Source organism: Octopus bimaculoides, chromosome 1 (genome assembly GCF_001194135.2).
Source record: "Octopus bimaculoides isolate UCB-OBI-ISO-001 chromosome 1, ASM119413v2, whole genome shotgun sequence".
Lineage (NCBI taxonomy): Eukaryota > Metazoa > Mollusca > Cephalopoda > Octopoda > Octopodidae > Octopus > Octopus bimaculoides.
This window is the reverse complement of record NC_068981.1, coordinates 65,074,218-65,094,852: the sequence shown is the minus strand read 5'-3', so window position 1 is coordinate 65,094,852 and position 20,635 is coordinate 65,074,218. Positions and strand designations below refer to the sequence as shown.

At 36.7% G+C, this 20,635-nt stretch overlaps 1 protein-coding gene across 5 annotated transcripts in view; it reads right to left on the bottom strand.

Annotated features, from left to right (window-relative positions):
* LOC106877504 (flotillin-1) overlaps positions 1-20,187 on the bottom strand; it is an 89,037-nt gene extending 68,850 nt beyond the window's left edge. For 2 of the 5 annotated variants that reach the window (XM_052967216.1, XM_052967219.1), the window contains exon 1: positions 19,795-20,187. In XM_052967216.1, the coding sequence (XP_052823176.1) occupies positions 19,795-19,840 (46 nt within the window). In that variant the 5' untranslated portion in view covers positions 19,841-20,187. Of the gene's footprint in view, positions 1-5,241; positions 5,346-19,794 lie in introns of those variants that run through there. The other 3 variants (XM_052967223.1, XM_052967227.1, XM_052967224.1) reach the window with 3 other exon arrangements.
* Between the last annotated feature and the right edge of the window lie 448 nt (positions 20,188-20,635).

The window sequence follows — 20,635 nt, the reverse complement described above, 5'->3', positions numbered from 1 at the left end:
AGTATACGAAGTTTGAAAATCTTTCCGTACCAAAAACACTACGTAAAACATTAATGAAAAATGTGGCCCCCGTTTTAAAAAAGATCCAAATTATCTAATGCTATATCTGTTAATTCTATAGCAAACATTTTATTGTTGTATCCTACCATTTTATAAATACCTTATTACAAAAACATTTGCAAATGAAAGAAATCAGTTGTCTTAACTGATGTCCAACTAAAAAGAACGTACTGAGATTTTGTGCTTTTTCTTTTCGGAAACCATTATTTAGTGTTATTTGTGGTCATTTCATTTGAATTAAACGGCAAATGTCTCTGATAAAGCATGAACATTACAACACCTTCATTTCGTTTTCTCATCTCTTAAAGATTTGTAATTTTATGTCAATCAAGTCAGGGCTTCGTCATCAATGCAGCAGACTGGCAGAATGGCAGACAAATTGTCTTGCGATATTAAGTTCCTTCAGGTTTCACTAGAGAGACTTTGTCTTTCATTTTTCACGGATCGATAAAATAAAATATCAACCAAAGACTAGGGTTGATTTAATCGACTAATATCCTCTTCTCGAGATTTGTGGCCTTTCATAACGTTACAAACTATTCGACCATCAGACAAAATTCCTTTCTGAATTTGGTTACGTCCGGGTGTCAACTCCAGTCGTTTATCTTTCATCATTCCAGGGTTGGGCTCAATTAAATCAACCGAGCCCCTCCCTATCTTAATCATTTTTTAAGTAAGTACAAAACAATTTATCATAACAATAATAATACCAAATGTCAAGCAGTTTTGTTAGACGGGAAGGACTCTAGTTTATAAACGTCACAAATTTAAATTCCCACCCAGTTATGATCAGTATGTGCCTTTGCTGAAAAATCAGCTTCATGCTGTCAAGGCAAGAAAAAAAAATCTACTCGCTATTTTTACTTCCTACATTAATAATTAGTGTTGCCAAAAATTCTTTTTTTTTTTTTATGCACCAAAAGTGAGGAAGCAAAACTAAAAACATCGGGTAGAAAAGTTGCCAAAACATCTTGGGAGTTAGGTGAAATGTGGAATATCAGGTAACTTGTAGAAAATAATTATTTCTGATTCAGGCAGAACAGATAACTGGAAGAAATATTGCAAGGTATCCTTTCTCATGCCCTAAGTAACGATTCTGCGAGCAAGTAGCCCTTAATTTGCAGTTTGAACGCACACATGCACACACACACACACACACATGGATTGGAAACTTGAAGGTCATTCGACCACAGAAAATTTACCTCAAACTGTTTGATGCAAGCATGGAAAAGTGAATACTAAAATGATGATATATAGTTTAAGTTGTTACAGCTGTTTAACACCAAGCCAGCCCTGATCAAGCAGGCCTATAATGAAAGGATTGCTAGCTTTTTTGAGTTTGTAGTGAAACCTCTCTCTCAGGCATTCAATCATAAATGATAACGAAGCTGCTAACATCTAGCCTTAGGCTGCCTTGGACCCTTCTGTCCACCATCCTGATTGGTTCTTATTTGCGCGGCAATTGTCCCCATGTTCTGCTTGCTAAGCGTGGATTGCGTCCAATCGTGGTTTTCAGATAAGGTCACGTGAGATAGTTTTTCTGTTTCCGGTGAGCCCTATTTCACCTATAAATAAGCCCGATCCAACAACGGTAGTCGTCTTCGATTCCATATCTCTCACAGGTCTGGTCGCTGACCACACATACAGAACACAGCTACAACCAGTTCCAGCGCCGACGTCTTCACCACCTATGTACTGTCTACTACAATGTCGTGCGCCAGCAACCCCACCACCAGGTACACACCAATATCAACACACTCGGTTTTATATCGACCCTGTTTGAGTGGATTGTTTCCACCACGAGCAACAGTCAGAACTAACCAGCGAGAATATTCTGTATCAGGTAAACGGTCACAGCATTCGACACTCAACACACATATTGTGATACCACAGCTCTGCTACTTGGCCACAACTTCCTGTGTATGAACATTCTATCTCCTTGTGTAACTCTAATACGAACTGGTATTTCTCATTCTCAGTGTTTGAGACTTGTAGTCTATGTTACAGACACTCTTTCTATGTTCTGTGTTCCTCTCATTCACACGCACACTTGTACTCTCACATATTGTACACACACTATTGCTTATACGACTGTCCGTTACTTCACATTGTTGTATACATTCTCTTGTACACGAAGGCCTGACTTATCTACTGTGTTATTTATATATGTCGCATGCATGCACACGGACACAATCAGTTTCACTATGTTAATAAACTTACTCTTAATTATAAATAATAACGGTTGTCTGTCCTAAGTTCTTTTACTGGTACTATGGCTCGTATCTCCCACGATGAGCCTTCTCTCTTATATATCTTATTTTGTGTTCAACCGTGTGACATGGTAAAAAGGAGCCTTTTCCGTCTACGTCGCCATCTCCTTTGGTTCGCACGGTCGAAGTATTATAAGTTCATTGTCCAATGGATTCTTCCAACTGGAAAATAGCAGAGTGCAATTTGAGGGAAATTGGTTGTTATTTCTAGCATGTTAAATGACTGCATATAGGTTCTTTTGTTGGCTTGCCAAAAGAAAAAAAGAGCCAGTCATTCAAGCACTGATATTGAAATCAATATCTACTTTTGTAGCCTTATGCAAAAGCTAGATATTATTTCTTGATACCAAAATCCCTACAGTCTAGACTTTGCATTTCATTGTTTTTGGGTTCCATAAAATATACACCAGCCTGGAAATGGTGACTGATTAAATCAACTGTACCTTCCTCAAAATTGTGTAGCCCTACACCAATGTGAGAAATAGTTGTATATTTTTTTCAAAATATTTGCAGGCCAATGTTTATGTTGGACCTTATGTAAGTATTACTGTGAGCATAGATAGCCTAGCTTGACAAGATACAAGACAACCACTATCCTTGTCACTAAAACTATGTTGAGTTTATGACTAAAACACTTCACTATCAAGAGCATGTGATTTTCTCTCTTGGAAGTTGGAAATACCATGTTAATTGGGTTAGTTAGCTTGATGATATCAACTAACATTTGCTTTATCATAGCCAGCATACACTCACACTACCATTTGCATTATCTAGATGTGTGCATGAGTGAGTAGTTGAGAAGTTTGCTTTTTAACCACACGGTTTTTGGTTTAGCTCCATTGCATGGTATCTTTGCCAAGTGTCTTTTACTATAACCCTGGACAGACAAAAGCCTTGTGAGTAGATATGGTAGTAGACAGAAACCGAGAGCTTGTGTGTACGTGCATAGGGTATAGATGGATAAGTATGAGTGTGAGTATATTTGTATGACTTGTCTTGACATCACATGATAGTTGTAAATGAGTGTTACTGTCATACAAGCAGTGCCATCCATTTCCAATATTCTGTAAAAACACGTCTGGCCATGGGGTAATATTACCTTGCTTGGAAGCAGGCAAGGGTCATTGACATCCCGCTGTAGAAAATCTGCCTCAAACTCCAATCAACCCATGTAAACTCATCTAAATCCATTGCAATGCAGAGAACCTGCATTGTCAGCAGGTATCTGAGGGTCTTCTGCTATAGCCGTGGGCTGGCTAGAGCCTTGTGAGTGGATTTGTTACAAAGAAGTTCTTGCCATTAAATATCTCAAGGAATATTGTCAGACTAACAATTCCGCTCAAAATAAATATGCATCTATTTGGTTAATTGAAAAGGTCTGATACCTTTCAATAGCATTGGCTTCATGTGACTGGATGCCAAAGAAAAAGACTAATGCAGCTAAATGAAGGTCTTAGACATTATTGACAGGAATGTAATACAAGTGGACAATCTTTGGAAATATTATTTTACACAAGACATCACTCTTTACCGACCAATCTCTTTCTCCACACTGAACATTTTTAGATTTTAAGGACAAACTTTGTGATACAAAAATAGGAATAAATTGGAATAGTTCATGGCTATTTCAGTATGCAACTTGCATTTGATTAATCAACAATGCGAAATATGGTAAAAGTAAATTCAGGTATGGTGAGATTTGAACTTTCGACTCAGAGCAACACGCTAAATCTAGTTAGGTTCACTGGAGAATGAAAACTTCAATATGCTCTTTGCCTGCTCAGCTATGCTGCTTATAGACCTACATGTTGATGCTGGCCAATTGTACAGGGTAATCCAATGCTACTGGCACCTGGACAGAATTTGAGCTCAGGATGCAAAGATCTGAACGCATAATCATAATGTATCTTGTCCAAAGCGTTAACATCTTGCTGAATGCAAACCAATGCTCCGGTGACTGTCAGTTCACTGTCTTATGTCATCAACAGGGTGCTATAAATGCTAAGGAATCAGACTAAATATGCTATTTACTTACATATCTTTACATTGAGTACAAATCCAGTTGGGGTTGACTAAGAATCATCACAAGGTTAATTAAAACAGATACTAACCATGTACTGAAATCAACTAAGATGACTAAATCCTCTTGTATACATTTCTGAATTTGCCCAAATGTTAGAAATGACTCTGCTCTATGTTCTCAGTTCAAATTCTGTGAGGCTTGATTATATTAAATTAGTACCAGTGGTGTGCTTGGATCAGTTCAGTTGACTATGTATTTGTAACCTTAGTCCTAAGTTAGAAATTATTAATACGAATATGTTAGGCATGATTTAAGCCAAATCCTGTGTAAGTTTATTATTACTAATATTATCATTATCAGTCTTCTTTATTTCTTTTCTAAGCTCAACTGCACATCAGTCCATCCTTTAATAGTTCCTGCAGCATATCATTTGTTTCTGTAGAAGATGAGGTCATAAGCTTTTCACTCACCCCTTATTCATTTTGAGAGAAAGAGATTCTGTTGCCCTTCACCAAGGGCAATACAGAAGATTTGGAGAATAGATCCCAGTACTTGATTGGTACTTTATTGGCCTCATAAAAAGACAAAAGGCAAAGTTGACCTTGGCATGATTTGAACTTGGAGTACAGAAAACTAAAACAAGTACCTCAAGGAATATTACCAATGCTCTAATGACTGCCAATTCACTACCCTACTGTCATCAGTTGGAGGGCATAGATTGCAAGGTTTCTGGACTAAGTGCTCTATCTTTTTTACTCTCATCACTTTACATAGTGTTCATACCATTTATCACTCCAAGGGCTAATTAAAATAGCAACCAACCATGTAATGAAATCAATTAAGTTATCTAAAACTTTCCTCATTTATATTAAGTTGTCTAAAACTTACCTTATTATGTATTCCTGGATTTTTATCAATGTTAGAAATGTTTTACAGTATGAAGTTAGAGCACTTATTGTTTCGAGTTCAAATCCCATCCAGACCTTCCAGGGTCAATAAAGTACTAATAAAATATTGGTTTCAAATCTTGGCACAAGACCAGCAATTTCGGGGTGGTGGGGTTTAAGGTGATTACATGGACATCAGAGTTCAGCTGGTACTTATTTTATTGACTCTGGAAGGATAAAAAGCAAAGATGACCTCGGTGGAATTTGAACTAAAAATGTAAAGATGAACAAAATCCTGCTAAACATTTTGCCCAGCATGCTAACAATTCTGCTATTTCATTGGCTTGATACCAATCAAATATTGATTGCATTGACTAATCCTGCCCAACAGATTTCTGGCTTTGTGCTAATGTTAGAAATTATCATCGTTATTACCAGAACTGTGGAATGATAAACGGTAGTGTTGAACTCTTTAGGTTTTTAATTCACTACCCACTATTGAGTTCCAAATGTCTGTTGAGATGAATTAAAACTATATATATATACAAATCTCCATACAAAGTGCAGTCTTTCCATCAAACAAAGAAATCAGCATCAGAAGAACAAGAGTGATAAATAAGAAAAGGTGGTTATTTTAGCCTCCAGTCAACCCTTACTAAGCAGACCTATAAGACGTTCCAACCTATGTGGGTATCTAGGCTAATATCATCTAATGTGTCCTACTTTTGAAGAATATTGTGTTGTTTAAGAGATTTCAACTGCTATTTCTAGCAGGTTGAATGACCATGTAAAGGCATCCTAATTTAATAGCAAATGAAGAAGTTAACTGTAGTCATTTATATAATCTTGTAAAACATGTTAATTCGGTAAACTACATACGCATACAGGCATATAAAGGTGTGGCATCACAACCAATTACAAAAATGTGTAGCATACTAGTATACTATTTAACTCATGTTGGTGTATAAATTGTAACATTGATTTATATATTCTAACTAGTGCAGCAGAAAATAGAATATTTATAATATAATGTGATGTCTTAGTTGCGGGAAGAGTGTTTTTTTCTAATCTTTCTCAAATACAGCTACTGTTATCACACAGTTACGTCATAGCTCAAGTTTCAAGTTCTACAATAATCTTTTAGGTGCAGTGAATGAAACTTGAGCAGAAGCATAAATATTTATATATATAATATGTAGGAAAGGCTGTGTGATTAAGAAGTTTGCTCCTTAACAACATGGTTTTGGGTTCAGTGCCAGTGCATGGCACTTTGGGCAAGTGTCTTCTGCTATAGCCTTATGTTAACTCTTGTTGAGAGGGTTTAGTAGAAGCAAGCTGGAAAGAAGCTCATCATATATATGTATGAATATATATATCATTTCTATGTTTTCCAACTTTGTGATTTTTTTTAACATCCATTTTTCCCATGCTCACACAAATTGGACAGAATATTGTTCAGGCAGATTTTCTATTGTTAGGTGCCCTTCCTGTTGCCAATCCTCACCTGCTTTCAAGTAAGGTAATATTTCTTCATGACCTGAAATATTTTCACAGAGCACTAGAAATAAAAGACTCCTTGTATGAAAGTCTCACTCACAACTATCATGCAATGTCAAAGAGACAGTAATACATACGTAAATATATGTAATCAACAGGTTTCATTCAGTTTCCATCAACCAAATCCACTCTTGTTAGTCAGGAGCTGCAGTAGAGGATACTTGTTCAAGGTGTCATGCATTATGACTGAACCCGGAACCACATGGTTAGGAAGCAAATTTCTTACTACACAGCTATGCTTGCACATATTACACACACGCACATACATACACATGCATGCATATGTGTGCACACATGTACTACTTAATTGTCAAACTGTAGCACACAGCAAAGGGCTGAAACACACATACACACAGTCTTATGCGGAGTATGTATGGAACAGTCACTGAGCTCCATCTGCCTGAATCTCAAACATGGTTTCAATTCTTGCAATTAGCAATTGAACCTTTGCTCCTGAGAGAAAAACATATGCAGCATAAACACTTTTCCCCTTGGGCTCCTGAATTCAATAGTCCTGATCACTCACAAGGTCAAATAGAGTGTCATATCTATCACACAAGCACATGAAATAAATATTCTTTCCTACTCTAGGCACAAAGCCCGAAATTTTTGGGGAGGGGACCAATCGATTAGATCGACCCCAGTATGCAGCCGGTACTTAATTTATCGACCCAGAAAGTATGAAAGGCAAAGTCGACCTCATCAGAATTTGAACTCAGAATGTAAAGACTGATGAAATACCGGCGTGCTAATGTTTCTGCCACCTCGCTGCCTTCATGAAATAAATATTAAACCTCTTGCTATTCTATAAGTACTTTAGTCATTCATTTGATATCAGTTGTTCAAAGGAAAAAAATTGCTTTAGAAAGAGTATGCTACAAATTTATCTTATACAATAAATTTGTCAAATGATTGTCTTCTAGAGACCACATCCTTGGAAAATATAACTTCATACGTTATATATTCTTTTGTTTCAGTCATTTGACTGCAGCCATGCTGGTGCACTGCCTTTAGTCAAACAAACTGACCCCCAGAACTTGTTCTTTGTAAGTCTAGTACTTATTTTATCTGTCTCTTTTGCTGAACCGCTAAGTTACGGGGACACAAACACACTAACACCGGTTGTCAAGCGATGGTGGTGGGGACAAACACAGACACACACACAACGAGCTTCTTTCAGTTTCTGTTTACCAGATCTACTCACAATGTTTTGGTCAGCCCAAGACCATAGTAGAAGACACTTGCCCAAGGTGCCATGCAGTGGGACTGAACCTAGAACCATGTGGTTGGTAAGCAAGCTACTTACCACACAGCCATATCATTTAATATCCACTTTTCCATGCTTGCATGGGTCAGATGGAATTTATTTGAGGCAGATTTTCTAGAGCCAGATGCCCTTCTGTTGCCAACTCCCCACCCATTTCCAAGCAAGATATTTCCCCAGACATGTTCTCAAAGAATATTGGTATTGAATGACTGCTTATATGACAGTGACACACATTTACAACTATCATACGACGTCAAGACAAAGAGATACAAGCACAAACAAAAGGTTTCTTTCAGTTTCCATCTATCAAATCCACTCACAAGGGTTTGGTTGGTCCACAGCTATAGTAAAAGACACTTGCTCAAAGTGTCAGGCAGTGGGATTGTATTTGGGAAGCAAACTTCTTACTATGCCTCCACCTATTATATATGCATATTTAAAATTCACCTTTCATGCATATTTCTAACAGCTGTTTTGATCTCAGTGTGTATAATGAAACAAAGAAATTCAATTATTCATTTGGAAGATGTAAAGCTACATAAGTAGCTCAAGGTCTAAGTGTTTTGTGATTCATAAAACAAGAAAATCTGACCTTGAGTCACATATAGCTTTCTACATAAATAAAGAGATTTACTCTTCAATATAGAATCCTATTTTTTTTTGTCTTTTTTTTTTTTATTTAAGGAGGTGGTGCCTATGACCCATTACATTCCTCTGGTAAAGAATGGAAGGAGGAAAGGTATCTCCAAACTGGAAACCTGGCCCAAACACATGCAGTAGAGTGAACTGAGCTAAGAGCACCGAAGGTGCCAGGTGGTGGTTTTAAACCGATCAGTTAAGTTTATCATCCAAGAAAGGCCATAGAAGGTGTTGGACTCAGAACACAAAGAGCAGGAATAAATATTGCCAGGCATCCAGTCTGATGTTTGTACAGTTTTGCCAATTGACAGTGGTGGATTGGTACTTTAAAAAAAAAAAATCATTTTTATGATCCTGAAAGGATGAAAGGCAAAGTTGACTTTGTAGGGATTTAAAGTCAGAACACAAACTACAAGGCCTGATGCTCTAACAACTGCCAGTTTACTACCCTTGTGCAAACCCCTACTTGCCCTATAAACTGGACTCTCTTATCAAAGACGATGTATGAGCATTTAGCTTTTGCTGAATGACCTACACAAATGATTTGTTTATAGTGATCAAATGTTTATGCAGCACACAGATCGATGTTGTCTGAACAAGTGCACCGTGTACCATGCATCAGGTGTCAAAGTGATCACAGAACAACACAAGATGAAGTGTTTTGCTCAAGAACACAATGCACCAGCCAGTCTAGGAATTGAAATCATAATTGCTAGATTACGAGTGCAATACCCTAACCACTAAGCCATGCATCCTCACTATGTGTGTGTGTGTGTGTGTGTGTGTGTGTGTGTGTGTGTGTGTATACAAATATATATATATATATATATATATATATATATATATATATATATATATACACACACACACACACACACACGAGGGTAAGTTAAAAAGTAATGCCATTTTGTTTAGGACAAGTATAATTACAAAAAAAAGGAACATGTATCATACATCAAAATGAAGCTGGTCCTCTGTAGATCACATCCCTACTTCTCAACAGTCACCGTTTCTCTCAATAGCAATGTTCCACCTTCAAATGAGAGCATGCATCCCTACCCCGTAAAATTCTGTTGACTGTTGTTTGAACCACCTCTTCACTACAGTTTTCACTTCCTCGTCACTGGAATGTTTGCCACTCAAATCCTCCTTCACGGGGCTGAAAAGATGATAGTCCAGTAAAAATGATAGTCCAGGGATGGGGCAGGGATACATGCTCTCAATCGAAGGTGGAACATTGCTATTGAGAGAAACGGTGACTATGTTGAGAAGTAGGGATGTGATCCACAGAGGACCAACTTCTTTTTGATGTATGATACATGTTCCTGTGTTGGTAATTATACCTTTCCTAAACAAAATGGCATTACTTTCTGACTCACCCTCGTATATATAGCAATTAATTTACTGAAATCTGTGGAATGTTTTATAAAACATAAAATATCAAATTCGTTTCCTGCATTTTGTAAATAATATATTTCTTGTGGTCTCCTGGGAGGGTCATTATGCCAATGATAAACATGTGTACTGGTTCAATATCACTTCTTTATTGTTAGTCAATTGGTTAAATATCTAGCCAAGTATAATGTGTATATGTATATAGATATGCTTGTCAGTGTATATCTGTATACATATATGTTTGTATGCGTTTGTGTATATGTATATAGATATGCATGTCAGCGTATATCTGTATACATATATGTGTGTATGCGTTTGTGTATATGTATATAGATACGCTTGTCAGCGTATATCTGTATACGTATATATAAAGTCATTAATATATATTTGTCTTATGCATGCAAAATATTTACTATATAAATATTTGGAGAGAGAGAGAGAGAGAGAGATGTGGGAGTAAAGATGATAATTATAATTGTTAACAAAAAAGAAAGAACAATGAAATCAAATAAAAAGAATTGGCAACAATGAACAGTACTGTCGTTAGAGAGAGAGAGAGAGAGAGAGAAAGAGAGAGAAAGAGAAAGAGAGAAAGAAAGAGAGAGAAAGAGAGAGAGAAAGAAGAATAAAATAAATTGGTGGGGGTGATAGACTGCAACAGAGTTATGATTCAATGCTGCAATCTGTAGAAGGGAATGTTGTGCAAGGCGCCAACAAGGCGACAGCTGTGTTACACACTACCAGCATCATGGCTAGTGAATGCTGAATATACATTTCATCTCCCTTGCTTTATTACACACATACAAATGAAGCTAGTGTTCTCATACACTTAAAAATGAAAAAAAAAACAACTACATTGGAAATTCTATCATTGTGACACAAGAACACACATTTTAGTGATAAGGGAATAGTTGGTTTATCAATTCAACTAGTATTATTTAATTGACTATAATCCTATCTCTTCTGCCACTACTCTCAGGTTGCCTGCCCTTTTTTTTTTGTGCATTAAAGCACCACAAGCATTTATGTAAGCATTGTCAAATGCCTATCGTTCATCTCTCTCTCTGTATACATCTTTATCCTTCAATTTAGTGTGTGTGTGTGTGTGTATATATATATATATATATACACACACATACACTGTACATATTTATAAATAACTAAATGTCTATAAATCTAATATATAGATTATAAAGCTTTTACTTGTTTCAGTCATTAGACTGCAGCCATGCTGGAGCACTGCCTCAAAGAATTTTAGTCAAATGGATCAACCTCAGTACTTCATTTAAAAAAAATTTTTAAAGCCTGGTATTTATTTTGTTGGTTTCTTGTCAAACGGCTAAGTTATAGGGACATAAACACACACTGACACCAGTTGTCAAGCGGTGGTGGGGTACAAATATAGATATGAAGACACACATGCATACACAGATTGTATTTCAGGATGTTCATTTTTTTTTCTTTTGTCAAATATATAAATATAAATAAAGGTTTGTTTTTATGTTGAGTTGCAATAAATATTTTACATCAAACTGAAGGATGAATCGATATTGTTTTTTAGAGTACATATTTATTATTCCTTTATGAGAATAATTGTTGACAGTGATTTCGAAGTTGTGGTCTACTTAGCCTTCAGTGGACTGTTTGACGAAGGCTAAGCAGGATGAAACTTCAAAGTCACTGCCAGCAACAACTCCTGTTTCTATGAAGGCGCATGGTTTAGTGGTTAGGGTAATCAGCTCACAATTGTAAGGTCGTGAGCTCAATTCCCAGCGACACATTATGTCCTTGAGCAAGACACTTTATTTCATGTTGGTCCAGTCCACTCAGCTGGAAAAAATGAGTAGTAACTGTATTTCAAAGTGTCAGCCTTGTCACAATGCTAAATATCTCTGCGAACTACTTAAGGGTGCATGTGTCTATGGAGTGATCAACCACTTGCATGATTTCATGAACAGGGTGTTCTGTTGATCAGATCAACTGAAATCCTAGTCATCATAAGTAACGGAGTGCCAGTTGTGTGTGTGTGTGTATATATATATATATATATACACACACACACGTGTGCATGTACACATGTTAATAGATATACACATACATACAGTAAAGAGAAAAAAATTGCTGAGTAGATTCATTGCTGCAGATGATCCAACCACTATACATCTCCAATGCATGTCAAGTCATATTCTCAAGAAGGATACATTATGACATTCACACATCTTAGAGAAATAATGTTATATAAGTAACTAATCCCTTTGCTTTTCAAGTTTTAAATTTTCTCGGAATACAGATGCTAAATGATTATATGCGTGTATGAAGTCGCGTGGTTCAGTGGTTGGAGTACTGCACTCATGATTGCTAGATCATGGGTTCAATTCCTGAACCGGGTGTCACATTGTGTTCTTGAGTAAAGCACTTTATTTCATGTTGCTGCAGTCTACTCAGCCGTAAATGGGTAACCCTGGAATGGAATAACCTTCCAATTAGGGGGAATGTTTGTCTGCTCACCAAGCCAGTGGGCTGGCATCATTCAGAAGATAAAACAATGAGAAGCACGTTGAGACCAGCGAGGTATAACAACATCTGATAGTCTGGTCAATACTGTGATATTATATATTTATATATACACACATACACACCAGTAGTACTTTTTTTTTTCAATATCAAAACGTAGATAAAAAATAGAAAAAAAAACCCAGTCCTTTATGTCATTAGTTTCATTAACATCTAGGATGCTCTCTATGAATTGGCTCTTCTACTTGCTTGATACTTTAACTTATTGACCCTCAGAAGATGAAAGGCAAAACCGACATTGACAGGATTTGAAATTAGAACATAAACGGTTGTAACTAAATAACTCAAGTATTTTGTAGGAGACTTATGCGTCAGCTAATTCACCATCTTACTAGGATTTCGGGAGTTTGAACTTAGATGTGTAGAGCATGAAGCAGATGGCTTAATCACTACCACTGCAAATGTACCGGCCCTAATTAAAGTTTAAAATCTTGTTAGATAAATAAAATTATGTTTTGAATTAACTGTAACAATACATAAGCAGTAAATTGCAATAAGTGTTTGCACAAGCACAGATCTGTGTATAAATACATATTCACTTAGCTCCAAGTTTATACATAAAAAAAAAATGTTATAACACAGACACACATATACAAAAGCTATATTTACTAAAACAATTTAACAGTATCAATAATTATAGTATGAATGTATTTCAAGTAATAGAATAATCAATACTAAGAAGATATCTGAAAGAGATATACAAGTAGTCCTCACTGTCTCATTTAATGGCTTTTGTAATCAGGATGTGAGACAAATGTAAGTATTGGAGAGTATATGCATGAGTGAGTGGGTGGGTGTGAGTGTGTGTGCATATCTTTCACTTGTTTCAGCCATTAGACTGTAGCTATGCTGGGGCACACCCCTGAAGAATTTTACTTGAATGAACCAATCTCAGTACTTTTTCCTTAAGCCTGTAGATGTAAACACACCAACATTGGTTGTCAAGCAGTGGTAGGGGAGAAACAAAGCTATATACATACATACACACACGCACTCATAATGGGGTTTCTATCAAATCCATTCACAAGGATTCGGTTAGCCCAAGGCTATAGAAGACACTTGTCTATCAAATCCATTCACAAGGATTTGGTTAGCTCAAGGCTATAGAAGACATTTGTCCAAGATGCCATGTAGTGGGACTAAACCCAGAACCATGTGGTTTGGAACCAAACTTCTTACGACACAAGCATGTGTGTGTGTGTGTGACCTTATACTGCCAAATCTGGTGATAATGTGAAATTGACAATCCTTGTGCCTGTACTTTAGAAGTTATCAAATAATTGTTAACAGATGTCACAATTGTAAATAAGACGCACTTAAATACAATGAGAAAGATAGCTGGATTGACTGTGGGTGTGTATGTGGCACACACCTACAATGAAACTAGAAACAGGGAAAAAGGTAGTAAATATGTGTTTGTGGAAAAGTACAGACTGAGTTCACTTTACTAAGTGACTTTACACCCATACATTGATATCTAATTACTCTTATGTTTACCATCAGCTTAGCTCTATATCTGTATAAGCTAATATCACTGTCTAACTTTTCATGCACATTGCTTGCATAATATATTGCATCCTCAAACAGTCATGTTTTACAAGTACTATGGTAGTGTGTGCGCGTGCATGTGTGTGTGTGTGTGTTTTTTATATATCTACAAATGCATGCTTTATTTTTTATGTGTATCAGTCATTGGACTACAGCCTTGCTGGGGGATCACTTTGAAGAATTTAGCAAACCAAATCAAGCTCAATACTTATCTTTTAAAGTCTGGTACTTATTCTATCAGTCTCTTTTGCTGAACCAAACTGCTAAGTTATGGGGATGTAAGTAAACCAACACCAGTTGTGGTTCACTGATGGAACCCTTAGGTCAGGCATAGGGAATCTTTTTAGCACTAGGGGAAAATTGCAAGTGTGTAAGAACCTGTGAGGAGGAATCTGTACTGAGAAAGATAATGACTCATTCTATGCATTCATTACCATTTTCCATGCTTGCATGGGTCAAGTGATATATGTAATTCATATTAAATTACTGTTTTGATCATAAGGTTTAAACTTTTAATGCTTCAGTGGATTATTTGACAGATAAAATATCATCTGTGCAAAGGGTTACCATTCTTTCTATGTGATTGATAGGCTCACTAGAAACAACACTTAAATCCACTCTCATTAGAAAAAAATAGAAGACAATAAATATTTTCTTGACACTAAACTTAGAAATAATATTAGTCTTAGAGATAGAATGTGTTTAGAAAGAAGACTGCTTAGTCACAATTGGAAAGCATTTGATCATAGGTCTTCTTGATCTTGGTTGACCTTGAGTTAATCAACAAACCCTCCTAAAATAAATATGCACAAACCTTCCAAGACTTAATACTGCAAATAAATGGATGAACTGTTGACTAGTACCCTAGAAAAAAATAAAAAACAGCTCTGGCTGGACTTGAACTCAAAAAATGATGTAACCACTAAATTAAATCTGCCAATCCTGTTTCTAATTTTGGTGTGAGGGTGTGTTTATGAGTAAAGGGCAGTTAGTCAATTATACTGGCACTTGTACTTCACTGGTACTTTATTTTATTGACACCTCCACCCCCACCCAAATGATGAAAGCAAGGATGACCTTGGCAGTATTTGAACTCAGATGATAAAAAGAGCTAAGTAAATATTGCCTGGCATTTCTTTTAGAGCTAGTCAAGGAAATCCACAGATCTTGTATTACCTTAACTAACAAAGTAAAGTGTCCTTGTCCAGTGGTTTCTCCAGCTTATAGGGTGCATGTTAAGGGTAGGCTTATACTTACTCTCACTTGCTTTTCAGCAAATTTAAAGAGGGTAGCACTTCCCTCAACTTCCTCTCCAGCTGGAACTTGAATAAGTTGATGAGAACTTAGTCAAAGAGGAAAGTGTCTGCCTTTGGAGCTTTTGACCTTGCCCACTATATGGAGAAAGTTTTGGAGGAGTTTGAGATTAGCTATTGCTTCCACATGGCAAAGGAAAAGGTCATGACATTGGGTATTTTCTCCCTTCATTTTGATGCTTATTTATTATTATTCATGTCTTTCATACAAAGGGAAAGAATTCCGAGAGAACTTTCCTCACAAAATCCCAAATTTTCACATTTTTGCACCCTACCTCCAATACGATATCCTTTTCATTTTCCTTGAGGTAATGATAGCTCCTCTAAAATTCTGGCAAAGTTTCTCCCAATATAGTGGACAAGGTCGAAAGGACTGAAAGGAGATACTTTTCAACAAATGGAAAATGACAGGTTATGATCTCGAAGGACTTGGATTATAAGTGGATATACACTACATGCAACAAATGGTGTTCCCAGTAACTCCATAGGTTAGCAATATCACAGTCATGTTAAGTGGGTTTTAGCTACCTTGTGCAGTAGCCAAATTGGCCTCCTCTTTAACACACCTTTAACTACAGCAAACTAAAGTGGTTGCCCTGATCAATTTGCAAATCCCAAGCTATGCCACTATAATGCTAGGATGTAGATCAGTTTCAAATAAACCCACCTCATTAACTCTTCGAAGCTCCCTACAGCTGAAAATCTTTTGAAATAGGCTGTTTAGTTCATCCTCATCAACGTCCAGAGTTTCTCCGTGAATGCCATCGTTCTTGCCCACTACCAACCCTCAACAGAATGCAAGAGCTGATGTACTAACCGACCAAACTGTCCGATTGTTAGAAAACTGAGCGCCTAGTTGTAAGGGGTTCAAATCTTCGTCCTTGACCCAGGCTTGCGACTCCGACAAATAAACGAAGAGGAAAATATGCATCACAAACAGCGACCACACTTTAACGTTTAGGAATTTCTGCAGATGCTGCAGCGTCAGCGGTGTGTCTGCGCATTGTCACCCACGTTAAACTGTCTTCTGTACCGGGTGTGTTGAAAGAGTAAATGAGCCATCTGATAAACTGAATGCATCTCTTAGAAAAAAAAAACCCCAAAGAGCCTTGATCAGAAGGAAAAAAAGAAAAAAAGGGCCAAAACACGATAGTCACTCGGAGATGATATACGTCCCAACTTTCAGGGCTAGCTCCCTAATAAAATAATCGTTTCCAAAAAAGGCTCAAGACTAGAAATGCTGAAAGGAATAATCGATTAGATCGGCTACAATACATGACTGGTTTGTTAACTGACCCCAGAAGGAAGAAAAATAGGTTGACCAAAGCGGAATTGGAACAAGGAACATAAAATTACATTACTACATACAGCAAATTAACACCGAGTCTTCTTAATGAAACTTCACGGGAAGCCTCGTATTATTGTTATATGATGAAATGCAAGATTTCATCAGGCAGGGCTAGCTTCTACTTGACGTCATAACCATCAACGCTCAACTTACCATAAATACATTAGAGTGTAGTTAAAAAACCAAAAGCACGTTATCGGGGGTGAGGGTGATGCAAGCCATAAAAAACAGAACGCCATAGAGGGAAGCATTAGATGGTCTCGTTCGACCAGCTGCTAGAAATAGCAGTCATACATTCATACCCTGCCCTACCATCTTAAAGAGAGAGAGACGATAGATAATGTAGTTTTAGATACGAGAAGTTCAAAAGGAGGAGGAGATGGTCAGAGTTAACACATTTTTGATCATAGGTCTGCTCAGCCAGAGTTTCCCGGGACAAAAAAGCGACAAATCGAGAATATTGAGCTTCAGGTATGAAGTAAACGATGCAGAAACGCCAGAAATGATGACTGCGACAATGATTGGGGAAGGTATATTTATAGGATTTAATAGTGCAAATTGTACAACTCCATATGAGAGAGAGAGAGAGAGAGAGAGAGAGAGAGAGAGAGAGAGAGAGAGAGAGAGAGTGAGAGAGAGAGAGAGAGTATGTGTCTGCAATAAAATACGGATTAAATGAAAAATATGGTTGGTAGCTTTTAATGTTTTGTCTAATTTCTAAAAATTATGAAAAGCAGAACAGAAAAACAGTGAAATTGCTGCTGAAATTCAGGCCATCTAATTGTTAATTTGTCAGTCCCAGGTCAGCGCATTAATCAGGCAGATACATGTACAATCATCAAGACTGTTTTTTTAGATTAATGTCCTTTGTGATGTGCCTGTGAGTTAAAGAGAACAGGGTGTGATTTGGAGTAAATCTGGCTGCTAATTCTAGCAGGTTAGCGCCCATGTAAAGGATTCTCGTTATGTTATGTCAGTAGATATTGGTTATAACCTTAAAGGTACCCAGTCAGCTTACGATTAACGTATTAAACTCTTTATACGTCTGGTAAAGCATTAGGGGAGATCTTAATTTTATTTGTAGCATGACGGAATTATCTTTTTAGTACCTTTTATTCAACAATAATTCGATTAATTAAGGGGGAAAACAATAACAAAACAATCGTTTACAAGCATCCGTTACCATTTTATTATTATTTTTTTTTTTGCTACCAGAAGTTCAAATCAGTTTGCACCTTTCTCAATATATATATTTCTTAAATATATACAGAAACATTAACAAAATAAACAACCTGAACGAATTCTTTACTTTGGCGTCGGTTGGCGCCCATCATTTTGGAGTGAGTAGTGAAGAAAAAAAAAGATTTGAAAAATTCCCGTCAAAACGGAGAAAATCCAACTTACGTAAGACCTCCACCCATTTGTTTTCGTTTCGAAAAAGAAGTTTATAATCAGATTGAACAATTTCTATGTTACTGCTATCTAATTTTAATGACCTTTATAAGGAATGGAAAGCAACCTCCCTTCTGTAACTGAGCCAACATCATAGCTGCTACAAACAGGATCGGTAGATCTGCTTAAAAAAATGCAAAAATATAAAAGAAAAAGCAATCAAATGTCCCTCAAGCCTCACCCTATCTTTTTAAAAGGACATATAGGATAATGGCGTCCCATATTTACAAATAATAATAATAATGAGATGGTAACAGCAAGAACACTTTTCGACCATCAATTTGAAACTGAGAAGAACGAAATTCTAATATATAATTTTTTTTCAATCACGAAAAAATTTGCAGTGGGTGTGTGAAGAAAACCACTTACTACTACAAACATAATCACAATAACTACCGCAACTGTATATGTTATCAATAGAGAAGGGATTTTCAATGGAAAATTACTACTTCTACTAATTCATTTCTAAAACTGCACACAAAATAACGAGTTAACCTCTACGTGGTCGAATGAACTTTAGCAATTAACAAACAAACCTCTCGCAGTCGTCTTAAAAAAAAAAAAGATAAGGACATCTTGGGTATGTCGGTCCTAGATATACTGTATGAATAAAAATGGGTTGGTAACAATTGGAACGACCTAAATGGGTATGTCTGTTTTTTTTTTTTAGCAGTGCTGACCTGGGGAGCTAAACAACTTAAACTATCAACAAGGGGGTCATGAATCTGTCAGAAATCTCCCCCCAAAGCATACCCTAAATGAAGGACACAGAAGATGACATAGTTTTTTGATGCAGTATAGTTGTAGAAAAATAAACGAGATTGTCACGGTTGGAACACTTTTGACTATAGGCCTGCTTGATAATGGCCAACCTGGGATTAAACCACAAATTGAACTACCACTACTGTTGCTGCAACTACCTATTGACAGTACTTGAATTACAACAACTACTAATACATTATAGTAATTACTAATTTGTGAGAAAGCAATACTACTACTGTTGCTACTGCTGCTGCTACTGTTAGTGTTGCTATTGTTATTGTATTGATATCGCAAAAGCTGAACCAATTTTAATCAATTTTACTGTTGATGTTTTGAGGGAAGAATGGTTTTGTGTGTGTGTGTGTGTGTGTGTGTTGGGTGTAAATGAATGACAGGGAGAAATGGGGGGGGGAGAAAAATAGGTGAGAGTAAAAGAGAGAACAGAGAGCTTTTAGAAAAGAGAGACAGAAAACATGGAGTGGAGAAAGAAAAGGGGAATAGAAAAACTAGGTGAAGAGAGATGAAACAAATTAGAGAGGAGAAAGGGAACAGAGAGCTTGAAGGGTAGATAGAATAGAAAGAGAGGGAGAGAGAGAGTGCTTGAAGTCGGGAGGGAACAAGAAAACAAGTCGGGGTGGAAAGAGAAAAAAACAAGGTGAGAAACAGAATGAAAAAGAGAAAAGATAAAAGACTACATACCTGAGATGACCATCACCTCATTAGGTCCACACACTTCGAATCCCATTCTGTCACTTAGAAGAAACAAGGGACAAGAACGATAGAAAAATCAAGATGTATTTTTAAAGGGTTACAGTCGGTGTAGGTTATGATGGTGGTGAATATATATCGTTTTTTTTTTTTTCTAACTACAGTGAAGAAAAATGACAATATTCCCAATCTAAAAACAATGGGCGAAAGTTTAAAAAAAAAAACTAAACACCACTCAACAGACTACGTCCAACAATAATTATACAGGCTCGTAACGTCGCTGCTACAAGAATCCTGGGGGGTTACGCTACTGCTGACTGCTGCTGCTATTACTGAAAGTACACAGACGGAAAAACCTCGCCTTAATAATATCGTCGTGACGTTCCTGCATGCGATTAGTCGGTTGTTGCTGTTTTCTGCTACAGGTAGTAGTAATAGTTGTAATAGTGGTAGTAGTAGTAGTAGTAGTAGTAATAGAGATAGAGTAATGGTGGAGATAGTAGTTGTAGGGTGGCGATTGTAGTAGTAGTGATGTTGGTGGCGGAGGTAGTGATGCTGGTTATATTAGTGATGGTAAAGTTGGTAGTGGTGCGAGCGGTGATGGTTGTCTTATATTCTCCTCTCACCTCCATCTTTTTCGTTCACTCACATTTTATATACAACATTTTAATGTTGTCATAAAAAATAAATAAAAATGCTGGAAACAATTATAAAAAGTTGATATATTTTTTACTCTGTTTATGGGTTTTATTAATCAAAACTAACCTATTTTATTTTCATATATAACATATAAACATGTACATCTTTTAGAACATTGTCATTTTATAAGAGT